Below are 22514 nucleotides of genomic sequence, written 5' to 3'. Positions count from 1 at the left end.
GTCAGTGCTCCTGACTAAATAATCAGGTATTTTTGCACTGGCTGGTGTGGCTCAGTGGACTGAACACTGTCCTGCGAACCAAGGGGTCTCCAGTTCGATTCCCAGCCAGGGCACAAGCCTGGGTTGTGGGCCAGGTCCCCAGTGGGGGGAACACGAGAGGCAACCACACATTGATGTTTCTCTCCCTCTCTCTCCCTCCCTTCCCCTCTCTAAAAATAAATAAATAAAATCTTTTAAAAAAATAATGATCAGGTATTTTATGTTTTAAAAATTCCTGTGGCACACTGGTTGAAAATCACTGCTATGTAAGGAGCTCATTTCACTGTGACCCAAAACGGCCGCATGGCAGGACAGCAAACAGTCTGGTCTAGTGGAAGACTTCACGTGGGTGCATTTGCAGGTGCGCAACTCTGCACACAGTTTAAGGGGTGTCCAACCTCCTGGTATGTCTGGGCCACACTAGACGAAGAGTTGTCGTGGGCTGCACATTAAATACATTGCGGCACACAATCACAAAAAATCTCATAATGTTTTAAGTAAATTTATGACTTTGTGTTGGGCCACATTCATAGCCATCTTGGGCTGCACAAAGCCTGCGGGCCATGGGTTGCACACTCCCGGTTAGAAAAGTCTGGAAAATAGACCAGTGACACCTCCAGAATCAGTCCACAATGACTCTTACTTACTAAGCCAAAGCAGCTTTGAAAAACTCACATGAACTAGGCTCATTTACATATGGGAGTGGCTGGCTCTGCTTGAGTGTGGCGAGGGATTCTCCACCCCAGCCAGCACTGCTGCCGCTTGGTGCTTCAATGCACACAGTCCAGCACGACGCCCACCCGCCCGCCAGCACAGCAGCCCACACCGCACGCAGCCTGTGTGCTGCCAGGCCCCGAGGCCCGGATTCAGGTAATGCTGAATGGTGATCATCTGGAACAGCCCTCACACTAGCATGGGGCCCAGGAACACACACCAGGGTGACCCGAGCTGACTGTCCCAGCCCAGGTGTTTAAAAGAAAATAATTACCATGGGACAAAAAGGTTTTTTAATTGCAAGGAAATAGTGAATTTGCTTGAGAATCACAAGATGAAATGAAATTAATACAGCCTGATGACTCCAGTCCACTGAAGAGGAGCAAACTGAACCACCAGTCGCTGCAGCAGCGCAAGAGACGTCATCAAGAAACACACACTCTAGGGGCCCGCAGAGTAACTGTTGGATGCGTCGCCGCTGTGTCGTCCGGCAGACCTCTGAGAACATCGCCACTGCTGCCTTCCCTTTGATCCCTGTCCCCCCAGCACTTAGGAAGTCGGGCAGATTTGCTTCCGCAAAACCGCAGGATGGTCTTGCAAGTCTGCCCCTTGCCACTCCCGTGCCTGGGTCACATCAGGGTTTGGCCTTGGCCAGGCAGTGGGATTAAGGCCCACACATCTATTTCCTAATTCCCACTGCGGGTTTGCCAAACCTCTGCTGGTTTCCCCCAGCACCCCAACATACTCAAGGGTCCCCTCTCCTGCCACCAACTGGTATCTTCTTGAGAAAATTCACTTTCACATTAGCCTAACCACAAACCAAATGAACCAAAACAAAACTCCAGGATGAAAAAAAGAGACACATATTATACAACCTCAAGCCAAACAACTTCTGGATTAGCCGCTCTCTGTAATTACCCACACGGGGGTACCACTGCACTAAACGAATGGGAACTGAGAGCTGCCCACAGTCTGGGGCTGAACCTGAGAGAGTGAAGCCCTCGCAGTCTCGGGGGCCTCGTGGCTTGCTCACTTACTGGTAAGGGCAGCAAAGTGGCTGAGTCCACATCGTATGCGGGAAACCTGGACTTCTGGGTTGAACTCCGTCAAGCCAAAGAGAGTGGGTGGAATCATTTCTGGAAGAGCAGTTTCCACTAGGTTTGGTCCTTTCCCAAGAATTCCATAGCCCCAGACAAAAACATGTCCCTCTCCTACATTACAGGAAAAACAACGGTCAGTAAGTCAAAGCAAGAGCAGCCCTCCACTAGAAATTCAAACGGCACCACCAAGATACATTATATCCACAAGCATTTTTTCCCTCCTTGCTTGGAAAGAACATGCTGACAGATATTTAAAATAATGTTTCTTTTCTCCTCTTTCAAATTCTTGCTTGTGGAGTATGTCTAGCCAGCTCACCGACCTCCGAGAACAGACTTCCCACATCCTGAGGGAACCGGGACAGGACCCACCCCGAAGCGCCCAGACCCCCACGGGAACACAGGAGTGCCCCCCGAAGGGCAGTGCTTCCTAACGGCCCTGTGTCTCACACTGACCAGGAGACTCAGCCAAGCACTAAACAACTTTTGGCCAGATGCTTAAAACTTAGAGATGATTTTTGCTTATAAAAAGTTTAATACTCATCACTGGTACCAGATGTTTAATCCCAGAGGCATGGCTCTCAGTATCTAAGCCCTAAGGCCTTTCTCCTATCTGCCTTTTGCTCCTTGGCACGCCTCTCTGGAGAAGGCAGCGTCGCTGTGGTCTCTGGCCCCAGCCAAGGGGCAGGGAGAAAATGCCTAACTCTCCATTTCAGAGGTCTGCTACAGAACCGCTAAGCTCTGTGCTGTCTACATATAAATCACAGCTATTATCTTTCTGTCACGAATGTCATCTTACCCTCTATCAGCTGAACGCCATCTGGGGGAACGCCATCTGGGGGTCTAGACCTTCGCCCAGCCACGTGCCCTTCCTCAGGCTGAGGTCTGCTGCCTCTGAGTCCACTGCACACCAACCCTTCCCTATCCAACCCACCTAGAGCTGCCCAGTGAGTCTGCAGGAAGGTCTCACCATTTAACACGGCACAGCCTGTCCCGCCACACGCAGCCTGCTTCACCTTGCCCACTCCTGAGAAGGGCAGGCACCGGGGAATGTTCACCTGAATCAAAGCAAGGATCCACACTGTTAGGAAGACAAACCAGTGAGAACTTGGAAATAATCTGGTCTTGTGCACAGAGTAGATTAGTCCCAGTTCATCCATTCACACCACAAACATTTCCCAAACACTGAACATATGCCAACCTTCTAACTAGACATTGGGAATAAGAGGAGGAGCAAGAGACCCGGTCCCCCTCTTAGTCTAGTGGAGGAGGCAGATGACAGCCCAAACTACCATAAAATTCATCTGTGCTGAATGTGAGCAAGGAATGTACAGGGTCTCTGAGCATGAGTGCCAGGGAGACAGGTCTAGTTTGAGGGAAAGAGCAGTCAGGGAAGGCTTCACCTTCTTCTGTGACCTGAAGGAAGAGTGGAAGTAACTAGAGCAGGATGTGCCAAGTGGAGGAGATGGAATCTGCAAAGGGGACGGGGTGAGCATGACACATTCAGGGAACTTAAACAAGGCGAGAGTGGCCCCAAATGATGTGGCTCCATGGGCTGGGCATCATCCTGCAAACCAAAAGGTCACTGGTTAAATTCCCAGTCAGGGCACATGCCTAGGTTGAGGGCCCAGTCCCTGGCTGGGGTGTGCAAGAGGTAACCTATCAATGTTTCTCTCGCACATCGATGTTTCTCTCCCTCTCTTTCTCCCCCACTTCCCTCTCTCTAAAAATAAATAAATAAATAAATAAATAAATAAATAATTTTTTAAAAAACCCCAAGGTAAGAGAGGCTGAAGCAGGGGGACGAGGGGAACTTAGTATAGGACGCTGGTGGGGTGAGGGCAGCCAGATCACACAGGATGCTGTGAAATTTTAGAGAAGAACATGATGGATGTGGATGCCTGTGGAAGAGAAGGGCCAGAGCGTGGGGGTGGGCATGAGCTCACTTTTAGATGTATTGAGCTCGCAGGGCCTTCAGACAACCAAGTGGAAATGCTGAGTGCCACTTAGTGACGTCTGGAACACTGGTATGTAAGCTGGGGCATCATCAGCATATACAGGGTAACTGCAGACACGGGTGTGGATAAGACCTTCCAAAGAGGGAACACGAAGAAAAGAAAAGTTCATGCCACGCAGATCCTCAACACTTAAAGGCCTGGCACAAGAGGAAACCCAGTAGAGAAAACCAAGAAGGAATGAGAAAGACAGGAGAGCACTAGAAGAGTCTAGTCACAGGGGGAAAAGGAAGAATGGTCTTCACAAAGATGTCAAATGCCACTGAGAGGTCGAGAGAGAGTGAAAAATGTTCTCCAGATTTTTTATTATTATTTTTAGCAACATGGATGTCACTGGTAACTCTATCAAGAGCTAGCCAGCAAACTAATAAGGGTAAAAACTAAGCAGGATGGACTGCAAAAGGAGCAGGAGGTGAGGAAACATAGTCATAAGTGCAGCTCCTGAGAGGCTTGTCCCGGAAGGGAAGCAGGAGGTAAAGTAAAGGGGTGGGAGGATGGAAGGAGACGAGGAGTCCACAGAGGGCTTTTTAAGAGGGAAGGCACGAGTCAGGTATAGACCGATGGAGGGACCAGCAGAGGAGGACAGACTGAAGTCATGGGAAGGGAGGCCCAGCAGATGGAGGATGGCCTCTGAGAAGGTGGAAGATGATGGGATCCACGGGAAGGGATATCCCTCCTCTACTGCCAGAAAGAGGAGCAGGCCCAGGTAAGTATATAGGAGTCATAGCAGGAAACTGAGAGCATTCTCCTCTGACAGCATCTGTTTTCTCCATTAAACAGGAGGCGAGATCTGCGGAGAGTGAGAGATGGGAGGATCAGGGGTTTGGAGAGTGAAACGTGGCCAACCCTGCTTTCCAGCAGGATTTGGTCTTGGCACTTCTACTGAGGAATAACTCTGAAAAGATAGATTTTAAGTGCTTCAGTGACAGCCATGAATCTTCATAGATTCACTTTCAAATGGAGACAGATGAAAGATAACAGTCCCTAAACTGACTGAGGAGGGATAAAGGGGCTTACCAACCCAGAAAATGTGTGCCTGGATAAAGAAGGGCCGTCAGGGCTGGGGCCCCGCCTCTGCTGCTGGGTGCCCGGGGCAGGGAGCTGCTTTAGCCCGCTGTGCTCTGGCAAAGTCCCCGAGTACCGAGAACGATTCCAGCAAAGAGCCACTGGACGCATACCACTGTTGTTAGTGACAGGATGAGGCTGAGGCCACAGTACAGAATCACAGTTGTGACGGGAGCCCTCTAAGATGACCCCTATAGGCCCCACTCCCTCCTATTCACACCCACATGTAAGCAAGCCCTATACAGGGGCTGGACCTAAGCAACTTGCTTATGATGAGCAGCATACCAGCCAAGTGAGGGAAAGTCAGTGCCAAGATGAAATTACAAAACACAGGCTTCTGTCTCACTGGCACTCTCTCCCCCTTCTCATTGGCTCACTCTGATGAAGCCAGGTGCCATGTTGTGAGCTACCATGTGGAGAAGCCGGCCTGGCAGGGAACCATGGACGGCCTGGCCCACAACTATTAGCTGACCGACTGCCAGCGAGGAACTGGGGCCCCGGTGCAACAGACCACGAGGACCTGCACCTTGCCAACCACCACCAGTGCGGTCCTGAAACCAGCCTTCCCCCACTGAACCCGAAGATGACTGTAGTCTTTGAGACACTCGGAGCCAGAAGACCCAGCTCAGCCACCCCAAGATTACTGACCCACAGAAGCGATGGGATAAAATGTCGTCTTGCCCTGACTGATGTGGCTTAGTGGGCCGGGCACTGTACCACAAAGCCAAGGGTCACTGGTTGCGGGTTCAGTCCCCGGTCGGGGCACATACGAGAAGCCACTGATTGATGTTTCTCTCTCTCATCGATGTTTTTCTTCCTCTCTTTCTCCCTCCCTCCCCCTCTCTCTAAAAATAAATAAAATCTTTTTAAAAATGTTGTTTTAAGCCACTAAGGTTAAGTGTCATTTGTTACGCAGTGATACGACACTGGGCCTGCTCTGCAGAAGAAGGCCACAGGAGACCTTTTCTCAGGCCTTGGCATTAGGAAGATTCTCCTGAACACTTTATTTGCTGTTTATCTTACAGAAACAATGAATCATTTAAATGACCATGTTTCCTTCCTTGCTTTGGCTACTAGGAAGCTCAGAGCCAAATCCACAACCACTTCTAGCCATTGTGCCAGACCACAGAGAATGCATTTTTTCATCTTATTAGCTGATCTTCAGTTTCCCTTTGTGTCACTTTCTTTATCATTAATATGTATCTAAAATCCCTTCTGTATTTTTCAGAAGTTTGATGATATTAAGGAATGTATCAGGTTAGCCGAAAAGCCCATTTAGCTTTTTCTATAAAATAAAACACATTTTTCATTTTCACCAATAACTTTATTGATCCGGGTATGTGGAGTATGTTGGCTATCTCCCTCTATTGGCTTCTAGTGGGCAGAGGCCAGGGGTGCTGCTAAACATCTTCCAGTGCATCAGACAGCCCCGCAGCAAAGAATTATTTGGCCAAAGTGTCAATAGGACCAAAAAGCTCTGCAAAACACTTTTGACACATTTGATCAGTCACAGTATCTTCCCCATACACTGCACACATCCTTTTTTGCACTTGTTCCATTTTTATATTTCTTGAAATAATAAAGCATAATACACTGAAAATGTTGTGTATCTTCTTCCATCTTAAGTATTAAAATGGCTGCACAAAAGTTCACCAATTTTGATAATTTTTTTTAATGCACACTGACACAACAGCTGTCACAATACAGCCTAACAAAACTGTTTCAAATGAAGTTAAAGACTTAGACTAAGCACAACTAAACAAACTTTCTGGCCAAACCAAAAGTATGTTTTTTTTTTTAACTAGTCCTTATCTTTTAGAGATACATACTGAAAACTCTATAGGTGAAATATGGTATGTAGGGTTTGCTTCAAAATAATCCAGAGCAGAGAAATAGATAAAATTATATATGCAACAAAACTGGCCATTAGGAAGTGTGGGAGTTTTGGGCAAGGAAGAGAGGTTAATGAAAATGTCTGGGATCACATAGCGGTTAGGGTTGCATATCCTGGTAACTACCAAAACCCACTAAATTATATACTTAAAAATCATGATTATATCTCTATTTTTTTAATGGGCCATTAGTTGGTAATTGTTGAATATGGGTGATGGGTATACAGAGATTAATTATGCAATGAGCTTTATTTTTTGTTATATTTACTTAATAAAACATTTAAGGTTCTGCTATATTGTGTAAATGGCGGCCTGCTTTGATGGGAAGGCCGGGCTAGTGGTGGGGGGAGGCCACAGGCAGGGCTTCTGAAGGGCTGCTGGCACTCTCCTGCTCAGCCCAGGTGGGGCCACACAGTGTCTTCAGCGAGCTGCGGGCTTATGATCCGTGTGCTTTGGGGGCACAGATGTTACACTGTAACATCACAGGAACTTAGGCAAAAAGCCTCATAAAACGAGACAGGGTACCCAGGCATGCCTAAAACACTGCTCTAAACCAGGAGCATCTCACCAAAGTATTGCTAATAATGGCTTCTGAACTCAAGCTTTCTTTCCAGGCTCCAGTAAGACTGCCAAGAACTTGGGACCTTAAAGAGGCGGTGTTACAACAGGTTAGCTTTTACCATTCTAGCACTTCATACATCACACTTTGGTGAGGAACCTCTTACAAATGCCCTTAACACGTTATGTTTCCAAATCTCCCAGCACCATGCTACAGTGACCTCATACCTGTGTGGAGTCCGTGACAGAAGCCAGCTGCAGGTATTCAGAGTTGCCCCAACCAAAGAGGTCTCCATCAGCTGACACAGCCAGGCAACAATCACCATAGGTGGCAACCTGGACAATGTTCACGCTGGCAAGGTCTCCACCCAGCTTGGTGGGCACACTGGTAATATTGTAGTGACCCAGACCTAACATAATGGAAAACACTTACTTTTAATTTCTTATTCTCTTAACACTTACAAAGACTCGCTATATGCCAAATACATTTAAGCACTTTACAAATACCAAAAATCCTCATCTGTTCCTCTGCGTGCTATATGCAACTTCCATCTCCATGTTCTCTCAAAGGAGGAAACAGGCATACTTGTAATTGGATCATTTTAAGACCCTTGGAATTTTCTAGGTCTAATTAAAGAAAATTTCTCAAGATGAAATCCCACTATTCGATGAACCTATTAGACATTGCATCTATTACAACAAGAATTTTCTAATGTACTGTTGAGCTTGCTGGAAAATAAAGAAAATCTCTGAGCCCATCCCAATCAAACCCTCCACCCCACCCCCTAAACACAGTAAATGGAAACAGGCAAACGGGAGTGGTACACAGTAAACAGGAAAAGACAGGACTTGCCCCAAGGACAGTGTCACCGTCGACAGTGACGGAGGGCAGTCCCTGGGCAGCACCGAGGCACAGCACTAAACCACCACTGCCTCTGGCTCCCCAGGGCCCCCTCGCAGGGGCTCAGAGCAGCCAGGCTGGCAGCACGCCAGCAAGGACAAAGGCAAACCCAAATCCTCTCTGGAGGGAAGCATCTCCAAAGTAAGGCCCTCAGAGTCTCCACACATTAAGCTCAATGAAATACGAGATCACACAAAAAAGTATTAAATGTGTCAGGAAAGACGCCACTATGAGTGAGAGTCAACAGAACCAACGCACAACAAAATATGTATACCCTTTAGGCTTCAGATGCTGGAATTATGATACAGCCAATAAAAAATAACTGTGTGCAACATTCAAGGAATAAAAGCAGGAGTAAGAGATTACATAACATGGCCTGGTAAATTTGGAAAGGAAACCATTAAAAATGAAAAAAATAGTTAAAATTAAAAACTCAAATGGATGGACAAAAAAAGACAAACCACAATCTAGGAGATGTGTGTAACATTGTAACTGATAAAGACTACAGACACAGAATGTACTGAAAAGCCCTAAAAATCAGAAAGAAAAAGACAAATAAGTCAACAAAAATAGGTAAAAACACCAAGTACATTTCAGAGAAAAAAAGCAAAACTGGTCACTGAATACATGAAAAGATCCTCACTCTCAGTGGTGAGCAGGAAAATGCAAAATCGAACTTCAGGGACGCACTACTTCACATCCTCCGAACAGGCAAACACTTCCAGGTGGACACCACCACACTCTGCCGGGCTGTGGAACCACGCCCTGCAGCTGTGGGGGGAGGTCACCTGTTACAACTGCTTTGGAAAACACCCACTGGAACACAGACGCACGCTCTCCCACCCAGCACTTCACTCACAGAAGCTTCACCAGAGCTCCTAGAACTCTTAAGCAAATGGACGAGGAGACATACTGATGATTGTGGAAATACTGATTCCTGTGTAACAAAAAGCTGTAAACCATCCAAATACCTATCAACAGAAAATGAACAGATCAAGGTGTACTCCATAGTGGAATATCATACAACTAGAAAAATGAACTGCATTTGGCAAAGAAGCAGGACACAAAATCGCCACACAAAACTCAGCTCATCTCTAATACTAACAGTGGACAATCCAAAAAAGGAAATCAAGGACACGACTCTTGTTTGATGTTTACGGTGGCATCAAGAATACTAAAATACTTTCGAATTAACTTAAAGAGATAAAGGACTTGTACAATCAAAACTACAAAACATTGCTGAAATTAAAGAAAATATAAAGATGGGAAACATCTCATGTTCAACTGTACTCCCTATTAAAATCCCAACAATGTCTCATGCAAAAACAGAAAAATCCATTCTAAATTTTATATGGAATCTCAAAGGACTCCAAATTGCTAAATGATCTTGAAGAACAAAATTGGAGGTTTCAACTTATTGTGAAGCTACACTAATCAAAATAGTGTGGTACAGGCATAAAGACAGACATATAAACCAATGGACTAGAACAGAGTCCAGAAATAAACCCTCACTTACATGGTCAAATGATTTCTGGAAAGAATCCCAAGACCATTCAATAGGAAATGGACACTTTTTTCAACAAATGGTGCTGAGAAAACTGGGTATCTACATGCAAAAAAACCCAAAATGGGACCCTTAGCTAACTAACACCACATACAAAAATCAACTCAAAATGGATCAAAAACCTAAATGTAAAAGCTAAAACTATAAAACTCTTAGAAGAAAACCTAGGACAAAAGCTTTATGACAATGGATTTGGCAATGATTTCTTAGATATATGACACCCAAAGCACAGGCAACTAAAGAAAAAATAAGCTGCTAAGAGAGTAGATCACGCACTGACTTGTGTGGCTCAGTGAATTGAGCACCACCCTGTGAAATGAAAGGTCACCAGTTCAATTCCCAGTCAGGGCACGTGCCAGGGTTGCAGGCCAGGTCCCCAGTAGGGGGTACGTGAGGGGCAACCACACATTGATATTTCTCTCCCTTTCTTTCTCCTTCCATTCCCCTCTCTCTAAAGAAAATAAATAAAATCTTTTTAAAAAATTATCTTCTTCAAAAAAGATATACAAAGGGCCAACAAGCACAAGCACATGAAATAAATGTTCAACATCACTAACCATTAAGGAAATGCAAATAAGATACCACATCACATCCCTTAGGATGGCCACTATTAGGAAAAAAATACAGAAAATAACAAGTGTCAGCAAGAATTAGAACGTCATACAATGCTCGTGGGACAATAAAATGGTGCAGCTGCCGTGGGAAACAGCATGGCAGTTCCTCAATACTTTAAAATATAATTACCATAGGATCAGCAATTCTACCTCTGGGTATACATCCAAAAGAAGTGAAAGCAGGGTCTCACAGAGATATCCGTACACCCATGTCCACAGCAGCTCTATTCCAATAGCTGAAAAGCAGAAGGAACCCAGGCGCCCGTCAGTGGGTGAACGAATCAGCACAATGTGGTGCATACACACAAGGGAAGATTATTCAGCCTCACAAGGGAAGAAAATCCTGACAGATGCCATAAAATGGATGAATTTTAAGGACATTATGCTAAATGAAATAAGCTAGTCACAAAAAATAATACTACAATTCTCTTATACAAGGCACCTAGAGCAGTCACATTTATGGAGGCAGAATGTGGAATGGGGTTGCCTGGCACAGGGGGTGGGGGGGAGAACGGGGAGTTGCAGTTTATGGGTGTGAAGTTTTAGTTTTACCGGATGGAGAGCTCTGGAGATGGATGGGGGGATGGTTACACAACAAGATGACTATACTTCATACTAATGCACTATGCATTTAAAAATGGTTCAAAGGGTAAAGCTTATGTTATATGTATTTAACCACAATTTTAAAAAACTGAAGAAAAACAAAAAACAAGTCAAGGCTGGAATTGGCCTCCCCAGCCGTCAGGGCTGTGGGGGGAGGAACAAAGTGCAAATGATTATAACACGCTGAATCTTAAGAAACTTAATGTTGAGTTTAAACCAAGTTACAGAAGACACATGTAGTATGACCCCTAAAATAAGCAAAACTACTCAACACATCCTTGAGGAGTATGTGAATGTATGAGTATAACTTTCTGTCCCCTCAGAGAAAAGAATAACAGAAATAAGATGCAGGACGGCGCGTCTCCCTGGGGTAAGGCCGGCATAAGAGACGGGAGCAGCACACAGGTAGCACGCAGTGCTGAAAATGTCCAGGTCTGAAACTGGGCAGTGGTTTCACCAATGTTGTTTCATTATCATGTTTTATTACTTACATTTATGTTACATATTTTTAAATTAAGATAAAATTCATATAACATAAATTCACCACTTGAACCATCTAAATTTTTTTAAAATCTTCACCCAAGGATATGTTTATTGATTTTAGAGAGAAAGGAAGGGGGAGGGAGTAAGAAAGAGAGAGAGAAACGTCGACAGGCTGCCTTTCCACACACCCCGACTGGGGTCAAACCCACAACACTGTGCTGTGCAGGACAACCAACTGAGTGACCTGGCCAGGGCTCAACCGTTTTAAAGTACACAATTAAGTAGCTTCTGGTATATTCATGCTGTGCAAACAATACCTCTAATTTAAGAACATTCGCATCACCCAAAAAGAAAACTGGTACCCGTTTGCAGTTGTCCCCCATCTCCCACCTCACCCCCAGCCCTGGCAACCACTAACCTACTTTGTCTCTATGTATCTGTCCACCTCTGGACATTTCACACAAATGGAATCCCACACTACGTGTCCTTTTGTGTCTGGCTCAGATGTGAAGTGCAAAAATCCTGACAAGTGTGGCTCAGCTTGTTGGGCACTGTCCCGAAAAGCAAAATGTGACTAGTTCGATTCCCGGTCAGGGCACACGCCTGGGTTGCTGGTTCAGTTCCTGGTTGGGGTGTGTGAGAGAGGCAGCCACTCCATGTATCTCTCTTGCATCATGTTTCTCTCCCACCCTTTCCCCCTCTCTAAAAATAAATAAATAAAATCTTTTCAAAAAAACAGAAAGAAAGAAAGTGCAAGGGAAAAAGAGAACAACCACTTTAGAAAAAATGGTCAGGCAAGCCTTGACTGAAGAGATGACAGCCATGCTGAGGCCAACAGGATAAAAAGGAGAGCAGGGAAGAGCATTCCAGGCTGAGGAATGACCTGTGCAAAGACCCTATGGCAGCAAAGAGGAGGGCAAGCTCCAGAAACCAACTGCAGGGAGCCCCCGTGTGGCTGGACTCAGAGCCCCGACAGCAGTGAGGCCAGAGGAGGTGCAGCACCTCACAAGTTCCTGGAATGGCACCAGGAAACCGTCAGCCATGGCTACCTCCAGCGAGGGGGATATTTCCTCTTCACCTTATTCCTGTCTACACTGTTAAAATGTACCAACAATTTTTAAATGAAAAGGTGCTTCTTTGGAATTACCCACACATAATTTTAAAAATACAATGGTACCTCAGTACTCGTCGCTAATTTGTTCCAGAGCTCAGGAAAAGTGCCGAAAGTGACTAGCACAAGTTCTCCCAAGTGCAACAAGTCCTGAGCAAGCACCGAGTGCTGAAACATTTTTTCCTCGTCAAAATGCAACAAGCAAAGGGTTTGACGAGTTCTGAGCCCAGGAGAGAAAAGCTTCAACTTTATAGTTACCAAAGAAATGCACATTTTGAAAACTGGCACAGTAATTAAATTAGCACACTTTAGCAGGCACTGTTCATTGCTAGAGAGGTTATGATCTGAGAGGCTCCTCTGCACATTGCCGGTGGCAGTATAAACTGGTACCCCTTTTGGGAAGCAATTTAATACAACATTCTGAAAACAATGGAAATATTCTAAACCTGCCCTGGCTGGTGTGGCTCACTGGAGCACATGCCAGATTGCGAACCAGAGTTGCTGGTTCGATTCCCAGTCAGGGCACGGGCCTGGGTTGTAGGCGAGACTCCTGGTAGGGGGCACATGAGACGGAACCATAAACTGTTTCTCTCCCTCTGTTTCTCCCCCTTCCCCTCTCCTCTAAAAAGAAAGAAATTTCTTAAAATATTTTAAAAAATAAAAAAGCAAAGAAAATATTCTAAACCTTTGTCCCATTCCTGAGAATTCATCCTACAACAATATTTCGAATGAAAGAAAAAGCTAGCTGTCTCTATGTGACGGCACAGACATACCTCATGCCGTACATCCCACACCCCCCAGAGCATGTCTCCTGATAACAGGGTAATGATCAATTATTAGTTTGACATGTATCATACAAGTATTATAACATATATATAACAAAACTAGAACTGTGAAAACTGCACCAATGTGGAAAAATGTTCTATGCAAACTTAAATGATAAAGCACGCATACAAAACCACACCTATGCTGCCATCACCATGTAAAAGTGTACACATGTGAACAAAGACTGAGAGAATAAACAAAGACCATCTGGTGGGGGTAGGATTACTGAGGATCCATACAAGATTTAATTTTTAACTTAAAGGCCCTTCCTTCAGACAAATATCAAAAACAAAAAAGTTAAATACACAAGGTGATAAAGCTTATTCCTTATTCCTCCCTCCCTTAATGACACTCTCTGACATCAGGTAAAATCGAGCTCCTTTGAGGTGGCACTTGTTTATTCTTTACAAGGCTCAAACCTCCTTTGTTGAGGGGTGGCTCCACTCCTCCATCCAATCCTTCATCAGTTCATATCTGTGGGAGCCAGGGGTAAAGGGAATGGGACGAGAGAAGCAGAACAGGCTCCCCAAGAATCAAATGAAGGAGGGTAGGTTCTAGCCTATGAAAGCCCTAGGCCTACAGCACCACGCTCCACCACCCCCAGGAGTGAAAGGTACAATACCTGTCTGCCCGTCCGCGCCCCATCCACAAGAATAGACTTCTCCTTTATCCGTCAGAAACAGGCTATGGTCCTGACCACAGGCAACCTATCAGACCAACAGAGGACGAGGTTGATGAAAAGAAATCCTTAGAAGCCCAGGGTCCTAGTCAGTGGACCCAAAGCCTAGCAGCATTCCCTACTGCTCCCAAGCACCCAGCAGGCTGGGTTCCGCGAAGTGGGCTGCCCCCTACTGCCTCTTACCTTTTATTCATTTCAACACACTGCAGCCTAGCTTCTGTCTCCCACTCCACTGAAACTGCTCTTGCTAAAGTGAAGTGCCAGGTGTCCTAAGAAATAAACCCAAGAGCTCCTCCACCACCTCCGCACCTGAGGAACCACTCCCTCCTCCATCTCTGCTAGTCCACTCTTCTGCCTCTCTAGTAACATCCAATCTTTGTCTCTCGCTCCATGTCTACTTCCTACCCTTCAGTATCGGAACCCTTCAAGATTCTGTTCCCTGCCCTCTTCTCTCCTCATCTTCACACTTCCCTGGGAGGCTGCGTCCACTCCCAGGGCTTTCGTTGTCACCTCCACACTGTTCTCTCTAGTCCCAACAAATCTTTTGAGGTACACCTATTTTCCTAACTACCTAATGAAAAGCACCCTTCACGGAACACTTACGTCAGACACTATGCTAAGTCAATAACCTAGACTATCCAGCAAGAAACTGAGTCTCAGAGAAGTTTGCAAACTTGCCCAAAGTCATCCGGTTAATGTGTGGAGAAGCAAGCAGTTAATCTCCCATCCATGTGACTGTGAAGCCGGTGCAAGCAGCACTCCATTCTACTGCAACTTCCCTCTCCTGCTTCTCCTCACTTCTCTCGCCCGCCCACCCAAGCCCACCCTCCTCCAGTGCCCAGCCGCCTGGGCTGAGAACATCAGCAGCCAAGTCATTTGCCTACGGACTCATGCTCGACTCCCTCCAGCTCACCCCCTGCCCGTGTGATCAAGCCCCAAACCCAGTCAACTCTCCTTACACGTCTCTCCACCTGTCCCTCTCCCCATGGCTTCTCAAGTGGCCTTCATCACTTCCTCCTCCAACTCTACTCCATGCCACTACCAAAGTTATCTTTCTAAACAGATCATGATTTGACTGTCACTCCTGCTGCTTAGAACCTTTGATAGGCCCCAACTCTCAAGGGGATGAAGTCCAAATTCCTTAGCAAGGCATTCAAGACCATGCGTTGTTCACTCTGAACCTACCAGCCTATCCCACACCACTCGGCCATAATCATACAAAACTCCAGCCACAATGCACATTCTCCGTAGTTCAAGTCTCCAGCTGCTCCCTCCCCTCTGACAGAAAACTGTTCCTCCCACCAGTCTATCCAGTCAACTTCTCTGCCACCTCCCATGATGCCTTTTCTCCCTTCCATTCCACCCCAGCTGCTCAACAATTCCCCTACTGGTACTTTCATAGAGATTTCTGTGTACATCACTTGGTTAGGTATTTATTGTAAGTACTGACCATGTGCCAGGCACTGCACCAGGGGTGGGAAGAAATTTAGCAAGATAAAGCCAGCCCAGGACATCCACAGTGCTCTGATACAGCTAATTTTTTCAATCTGTCTTTCCCACTAGAGTGTCATCCCCCAAACGGTTTTAAACTTTCGACCCTGATCATCTACTGCAAATCCTAACCCTATAGTAGGCAGGCAATAATTTTCACTAAAATAATTTATTAATTCAGAAAATCTGCCTACCAAATTTGCCATCACTCTACCCAACCTTCCCCCTTTCAAAAGTACCCCAGAAGCGGGATGCGTGGCTTACCTGGACCACCTGTCCATCGAAGTCCTGCATTCTGTGGACTTTGTGACTTTCACTACGCAATTTGGGGAGAAGCAAGAGATATATGTTCACGGTAAGCTGGAGTTCTGGCCCCTTCCCTGTCCCCTTAATTGTGGCCCCACATACATAGTGACTGTTAGGAAAACTCTCAAGGTGAAATATAAGGCGGAATTAGGCCAAGGTGTGAAAGTAAAAGAAAACAAACAAAATCCTTTGGTGATTTTCATATGCTGCCAGAGTTGTACCTGGTATTTAGAACCACCAGCACAATGCAATGAACTGGGGGGAAATTTTTTTAAAAGACTAAATGAGTAGGACTGAAACAAAGGGGAATTTTTGAAGTTAATCAATTTGGTTAAAAATACAAATCTAATCCAGAGAACTTCTACACATCACAATCAATGCTCACGCACCCTCCCCTCCCACCAAGCTAATGCATGGAGCTCAGCCTGCAGTGGAACAACCCTCTCCACAGCTTTCCGGGGAGCTCTCAATGCTCCTCTCACACACGCGGAACCTCCCTTCTTGCTCTGTGGGTCTGTCACTCAAGAAATGTCTAATACTTAGTGCAACTGGGGGAAGGGGAAGTCCTTTCAGGAACTTACCTATAAACTTCATTTTCGACCACCTTTCTTCCACATTGCCCATAAGAATTGTTTCCCATGCTGAAGACTGAAAAAACAAGACCCCCAGTCAAATTCAGTTCATGAAATCCTGCAGTGTCAAGTCTGGAAGGGGGCCTCAAAGGTGGTCCTAGTCCAACCACTCACCCTAGCCGCCATTTGGTTTCCTTCTCCAACATTCGTAAGCTGTGTGGGCAGAGCCACAGGCACGCTGAGGTCCAGGCCTGCCGCATCGGCGCTCGCCACCTTTGCTGTTCCCGCTGCCCCCCGCTCCAGGCCCCAGGTCCACCTCTCAGAAACCCCACCTGACACAAGGGGAGCACCTCCTGTGCAAGGCCTCGGCGCCCCATTTCCTGAACCTGTCACCAGGTTGCCCTCGATGCAAAAATCCCTCTTGAAAAAGCTCCTAAACACTACCTTCACCTTTTCCTACAAAGCACACTTCAACAGAAAATGAAACTTGAAAAATATAGCTGAGCTGGTCTTTCCCTAGAAACCACTCTTCTGGGGACGAGTGAGGTTACCCACAAGCCTGGATTCTGAAAGCCCCCCCAACACTTGGAAGAAGGTTAGCAAGCGGGTTTCTTTCAGAACCACAGAAAAAGCCATCTGCACATGCAGCCCAGCTCGGCGACTTTATGCGAAGGGAGTGGGAGGCCTTGGTAAGGCTGCCTGGTGTGTGCCGTCACATTCAGAAACACCTGAGATTTTCCAAGAACCACAGAGAGCAGACAGCATAAAAGATTTAGCAAGGTCTGCCCAACACAGCTCTCGTGGGCATCCTACTGACGTGCTCAGGAAATGCCAACAGCTTCGCTCAGTACATGTGGCTCAATCAAACAAGCCACTCTAGACCCAATGGCAAGAAAGCGGCTCCCCCACCCTTCCATAGGTCTCGAGTGAGTCAATTCACCTCCTTCATTGTCTGTGAGGACCAGAGAGTGGGCTCTGCCGCAGGAGACCTGTAGCACCCGTGTCTCCTGAGGTCTGTCCAGAGGCAGTGGGACTGGTGAGGGCTCCAGAACGTACTCGTATCCCCTCACTGAAACAAAAACAATTGGTTTCATTACACTGATCAAGAGCCCCAGCCCTCTAGCATTAGATACCACGCTGCTGACCTGCCACTCTGTTCCTCGGTCAGATCTCGGAATGACTTACTCAAGGCACATACACTAGTGGCAAAGCTAAGGCTAGAACCCCGATCCCCAGCTCTCACCCTACTGCATCACACTGCCTCTGTTATGTACTGGGTTCTTGGAAAGTATACTAGTTTATTTTAAAATCTCTTTGCATATCATTCAATTGTGTTTGAATTTTTAAGGAAAGTAAAAGCATTTTCTTCCAATACCCACTAACGTTCTCAGTAAAGTGAACAATAGCAAATACTGTTACATTAAAAGGAGACAAAAAGAATACGTAGACCTGGCTGGTGTAGCTCAGTGGATTTAGCATGGGCTGCAAACCAAAGTGTCACAGGTTCGATTCCCAGCCAGGGTACATGCCTGGGTTGCAGGCCATAACCCCCAGCGGCCACACATTGATGTTTCTCTCCCTCTCTCTATCTCCCTCCCTTCCCTTTCTAAAAGTAAATAAATAGAATCTTTTAAAAAAAAAGAATACATAGATGCATTTACTAGCATATCCACTAAATCTCTGTAGGAGGGGAACCTAGAAACTGTTAACACAGGCTGTCTTCAGGGAGAAAAACCACATGGCTGGGAGGACAGAGAGAGAAAGCACACTAGTCATCGTATATTCTACTATGCCTTTGGGATTCTGAACTATATAAAAAAGAAAATTTTAATATTTAAAAAAACAAGTAAGGGGGAAAGCTTTTTCAAAGTCACTCTAAAGAAGAACCTTATTGTTTTTTACAACCCCACTGAAGAAGCTAGACTGGTCTATGTAAAGAATTCCTCTCGTAGGTTTTATATGATGAGCTTTTGAATATTTATAATGTAGGCTGGAGTTTAGGAGAAAATCTGAGAATGTACCAGTCTTCAACCTACACCCCACTAAACAACCCCTCTATTTTCTCCTTTGAACCCCACGTTAAAAAAGATTTTGTCTATCAAATGAATGGCATTATTAAGATTGTAATAATACACTTGCCCATCTGTTTCATTAGTGACTAACATAATATTCAGACAGAGTTTTTGATCAACATGGAATAACTGGCTTATCACACTAAGATGATATAATTTTAGGCAAAATCAAAGAAACTAGACAATGTTGTTAGCTTGTACAATCTTATTAGCTGAAAATATACAGCACTTCAGCATACTGAAAAGTGACTCACATCCCCCATTACCATCTTCATATACCCCTAAGGGCCTGAGAAGTTGTAAATACATAACATTTAAAGGGAATCTGTCTCTAGATGTAACTATCAATGGACAGGAATATAAAAGATCATAAACAGCCCTGGCTGGTGCAGCTCAGTGGATTGAGTGCAGACCTATGAACCAAAGGGTCACCGGTTCGATTCCCATTCTGGGGCGCATGCCTGGGTTGTGGGTCAGGTCCCCAGTGGGGGGCACATGAGAGGCAGCCACACACTGATGTTTCTCTCCCTCTCTTTCTCCTCCCCTTCCCTTCTCTCTAAAAATAAATAAATAAAATCTTAAAAATAAAAGATCATAAACAGGGACATATTCAGCAAACCCCAGACTGGAAAATTCTATAGGATGAATGATGTGGTTTCTTTAATAAATAAATTTCAAGGAAAAAAAATTAAAACACAAGAGACTTTTAAAAGTCTTATCAACCAACTGCAATGTCTGGACCTTATCTGGATCTTGATTCAAATAAATGTTTAAAAATAAAATAGAAACGTAATGACATTTGTGAGACTAGTAAATTGCACACTGACTAGATGTTTGATGATATTAAGAGATCACACTGTTATTGTATTGTTAATTATTTTTAGGTGTGATAATGTGGTACTTACTTTAGAGCCCCTACTTTTTTAGACATGCGCTGAAATATTTATGAATGAAATCAATAATGTCAGGACTCGCTTCCAATGTGTTGAGGGGAAACAAACGACTACAATGAGGCCGGCCTGAGCCAACGGCCGCCGAAGCTGGCGGCAGCACACGGGACACGGCAGCACAAGGGACACAGCAGCACACGGGACGCGTCCCCCTGCTCTGTCCACTGCTGCGTGTACCCAAGATTATTCCTAATGAACGGTATAAAAAATGTGAACTAGCATCGTACAGCTACTAAAACTTCAACACTAACTTACAAAAGAATTCCAATATGAAATTAAGTGGAAAAAAGGTAGAAAAATAAAACATATGTTGTGATCAAAATAAAACAATATATTGGTATATAAATGAAAAAGCAGGAAAAAATGAAAAGGTATGCCCTAGTATGTGTGTCTAGGTAATTTCTCCCTCAGTTTAAAAAAACATTTCTTATTGTTCTTAAAACATTGTCTGGCTAATGTCTACTTTTTAAAATGTCACTGGAAATCATTTCTAACTCTTTTACAACCCGCATTTCAAAGAGCCAGAATGACGCCTCCAGTGTCAGGACCTCACGAACCCCAGGCCACGCCCCAGGAGCTGCAGAGAGTTTCAGGCTCACTCCCAGCTGGGAAAGGAAGGTCATCTCTTTGGGGGCAAAAAGGAACATTTCTACTTATCAGCAAACGCCTTTTACCTAAAGGTTCAATATTATTATACCAAAGAGGCTGAAAAATAATCTAATCCAAATGGTTTCAAACAGCACCCCTTTAAGACTCTATTTTGTTGTTACGCGTTGGTTTATGTAATCATACTCATGAAAATCCCAAGGGAGCTCTCGGACCAATCACAGCAGAGAGAAGCTAGTGTGAGAATGCTCACTTTTATCTTTCCGGCTCCTGTGAAATCCAAGCTGAGAATCTTTGTTGAGTCCCATACCCCAGACTTTCGTAACATCCTTAGTTTTGGAGGACAGCAACGTGAACCCATAGCCACAAGCAGCTGATGAAATCTGAAAAAGAGTCCCCATGAGGCATTAATTGATTTGTGACATCAAGTTGTTTTTGGCAGTTTATGGCAGATTATTTGCCCAATCCAAGAACACATACTATTAACATAGCAATTAACAGGTATTCAACATTTACTATGTGTTAAGTGTTTGATATGTATTATCTCATTTAATTTTTACAATCGCCCTGTAACTAGGTCTTATCATCATCCCCACTCACTCAGACATAGTCTAGCACAGCAGTTAAGGTGATACCTGCCTTAGTTTGAATCTTGGCTCTATCCCTTACCAGCTGTGTGACCCAAGACAGATTACTAAACCTTCTGTATCTGTTTACCTCTCTGTAACACAGAGATAATAAGTATCTTTCTCATTGGGTTAGTGTGAGGACTAAATTAGTACAGCTAAAGCCCTTACAGTAAACAGTATATGATTTAATGTACTTATTATTACTACTAGCAGTAGTATTTGATAGATGAGAAAATCAAGTGTGAACCTGGTGGTAGGGTGGAGAGAACTCCTGGTGGCTGACTGGGATCAAATTTTTAAAAACAGAACCCAGCAGCCATTTCTGCACAGGGCCTTCTCACACAATCTGCACTTCACAGAGAAGCCTGTGCTCAATTGCCCTAACACTGTGTTTCTTGCCATCTGAGCCAGCCATTATAAAGGATTTCTGGAATCCCATTTCAACCAATAGGACTGAGGTTTTCCCCATCCAATCAGAGCTGCACAGCTCTGAACAATCAGAGCAGCTCTATTCTGATGAATGAGGGAAGTGCCTTTTGGGCCAATCAAACTGCAAGGATTCAGAACCCTCATTTGCATGAGGATGGATCAACCAGGGACCAAGAAAAGGGATTCCTGTCCATATACACCAGCTCCTCTCTGGCTCAGAGAGCTCACTTTCCACTGAAGACTGTCATTCCCTGGCTAGAGCTGAAACACCCAAGATGTTTCACCAGAGTCTAGGGGAGCAGACCAGCACACAGTGGAACAGAGCAGAGCTCCCTAGCTGGAGGGGCCTGGCCCTGGGGCAGCCTCACAGCTGTGCTGTATCACTGTTTGCACTGAATAAAGTATCCTTCCTCCCTGCATCCCAAACTGGGGATTCATGTTGGCATTGAATTTTGTGCCAACAACAATCAGCTGATACAAGTTTCCTTCTGACACAAGTTCAAGATTAAGTAACTTGCTTAATATAGTCACAAAGCAGATAAGTGGAAACTATCTGATTCCAAACTATATACAATATATCATCAAAAAGTCTACTTTCATTAAAAAAGAATAAGGCATGCAAAGAAATAAGAAAGTATGGCCTATACTAAGGAGGAAAAAGCAGAAACTAACCCTAAGTGAACAAAGATGATGGTTTTATCAAAGACTTTCATGAACTATTATTCAAAAGAAAATTTTTAACTGCATTTAAAGAATTAAAAGAAAACATGATGACAATGAACAAATATCGAAGCTGACTAGAGAAATAAAAACATTAAAAACCTAACTGGAAATTCTAGGGTTGTAAAGTAGAATAACCAAAAGAAAAAAATTTACCATGTAGGCTCAACAGCAAATTTCAAATGGCAGAAGAAAGAACCTATGAACTTGAAGAAATGTGAGCAGAAATTATGCATTCTAAAGAACAGAAAAAAAAGATTAAAGAAAAATAAACAGTGCCTCAAAGACCTGTAACGAAACAAGTGTATCGACATTTATGTAATGGGAGTCCCAAAAGAGCAAGAAAGAAAGAAAGAGGCAGAAATAAAAATATTCACAGAATTAACGGCAGAGCCAAAAACATGTAATGGAGAAAAGAAAGTCTAATAAATGGTGTTGAGAAAAGTGGGAAGCCATGTGCAAAGAATAAAACTAGACTGTCACCTGACAACATACACAAAAATTCACTCAAAAATGGGTTACAGATGTGAATATAAGACCTGAAACAATAAAATACATAGAAGAAAACACAGTTACTAT

At 44.6% G+C, this 22514-nt stretch overlaps 1 protein-coding gene across 2 annotated transcripts in view; it reads right to left on the bottom strand.

Moving 5' to 3' along the window:
* RCC1L (RCC1 like) overlaps window positions 1-22514 on the bottom strand; it is a 37565-nt gene that overhangs the window by 7781 nt on the left and 7270 nt on the right. Inside the window, exons 2-9 of one of the 2 annotated variants that reach the window (XM_028517604.2) lie at window positions 20411-20540; window positions 17470-17598; window positions 16539-16605; window positions 15916-15967; window positions 14104-14188; window positions 7609-7790; window positions 2821-2908; window positions 1791-1964 (exon numbers count right to left, since the gene is read on the bottom strand). In XM_028517604.2, the coding sequence (XP_028373405.1) occupies window positions 1791-1964; window positions 2821-2908; window positions 7609-7790; window positions 14104-14188; window positions 15916-15967; window positions 16539-16605; window positions 17470-17598; window positions 20411-20540 (907 nt within the window). The remainder of the gene's footprint in view (window positions 1-1790; window positions 1965-2820; window positions 2909-7608; window positions 7791-14103; window positions 14189-15915; window positions 15968-16538; window positions 16606-17469; window positions 17599-20410; window positions 20541-22514) is intronic. The other variant, XM_036020848.1, reaches the window with a different exon arrangement.

This window comes from Phyllostomus discolor, chromosome 3, assembly GCF_004126475.2.
Source record: "Phyllostomus discolor isolate MPI-MPIP mPhyDis1 chromosome 3, mPhyDis1.pri.v3, whole genome shotgun sequence".
NCBI classification, from domain to species: Eukaryota; Metazoa; Chordata; class Mammalia; order Chiroptera; family Phyllostomidae; genus Phyllostomus; species Phyllostomus discolor.
The sequence above is the reverse complement of the archived record's forward strand: the minus strand, read 5'-3'. Positions and strand labels throughout refer to the sequence as shown.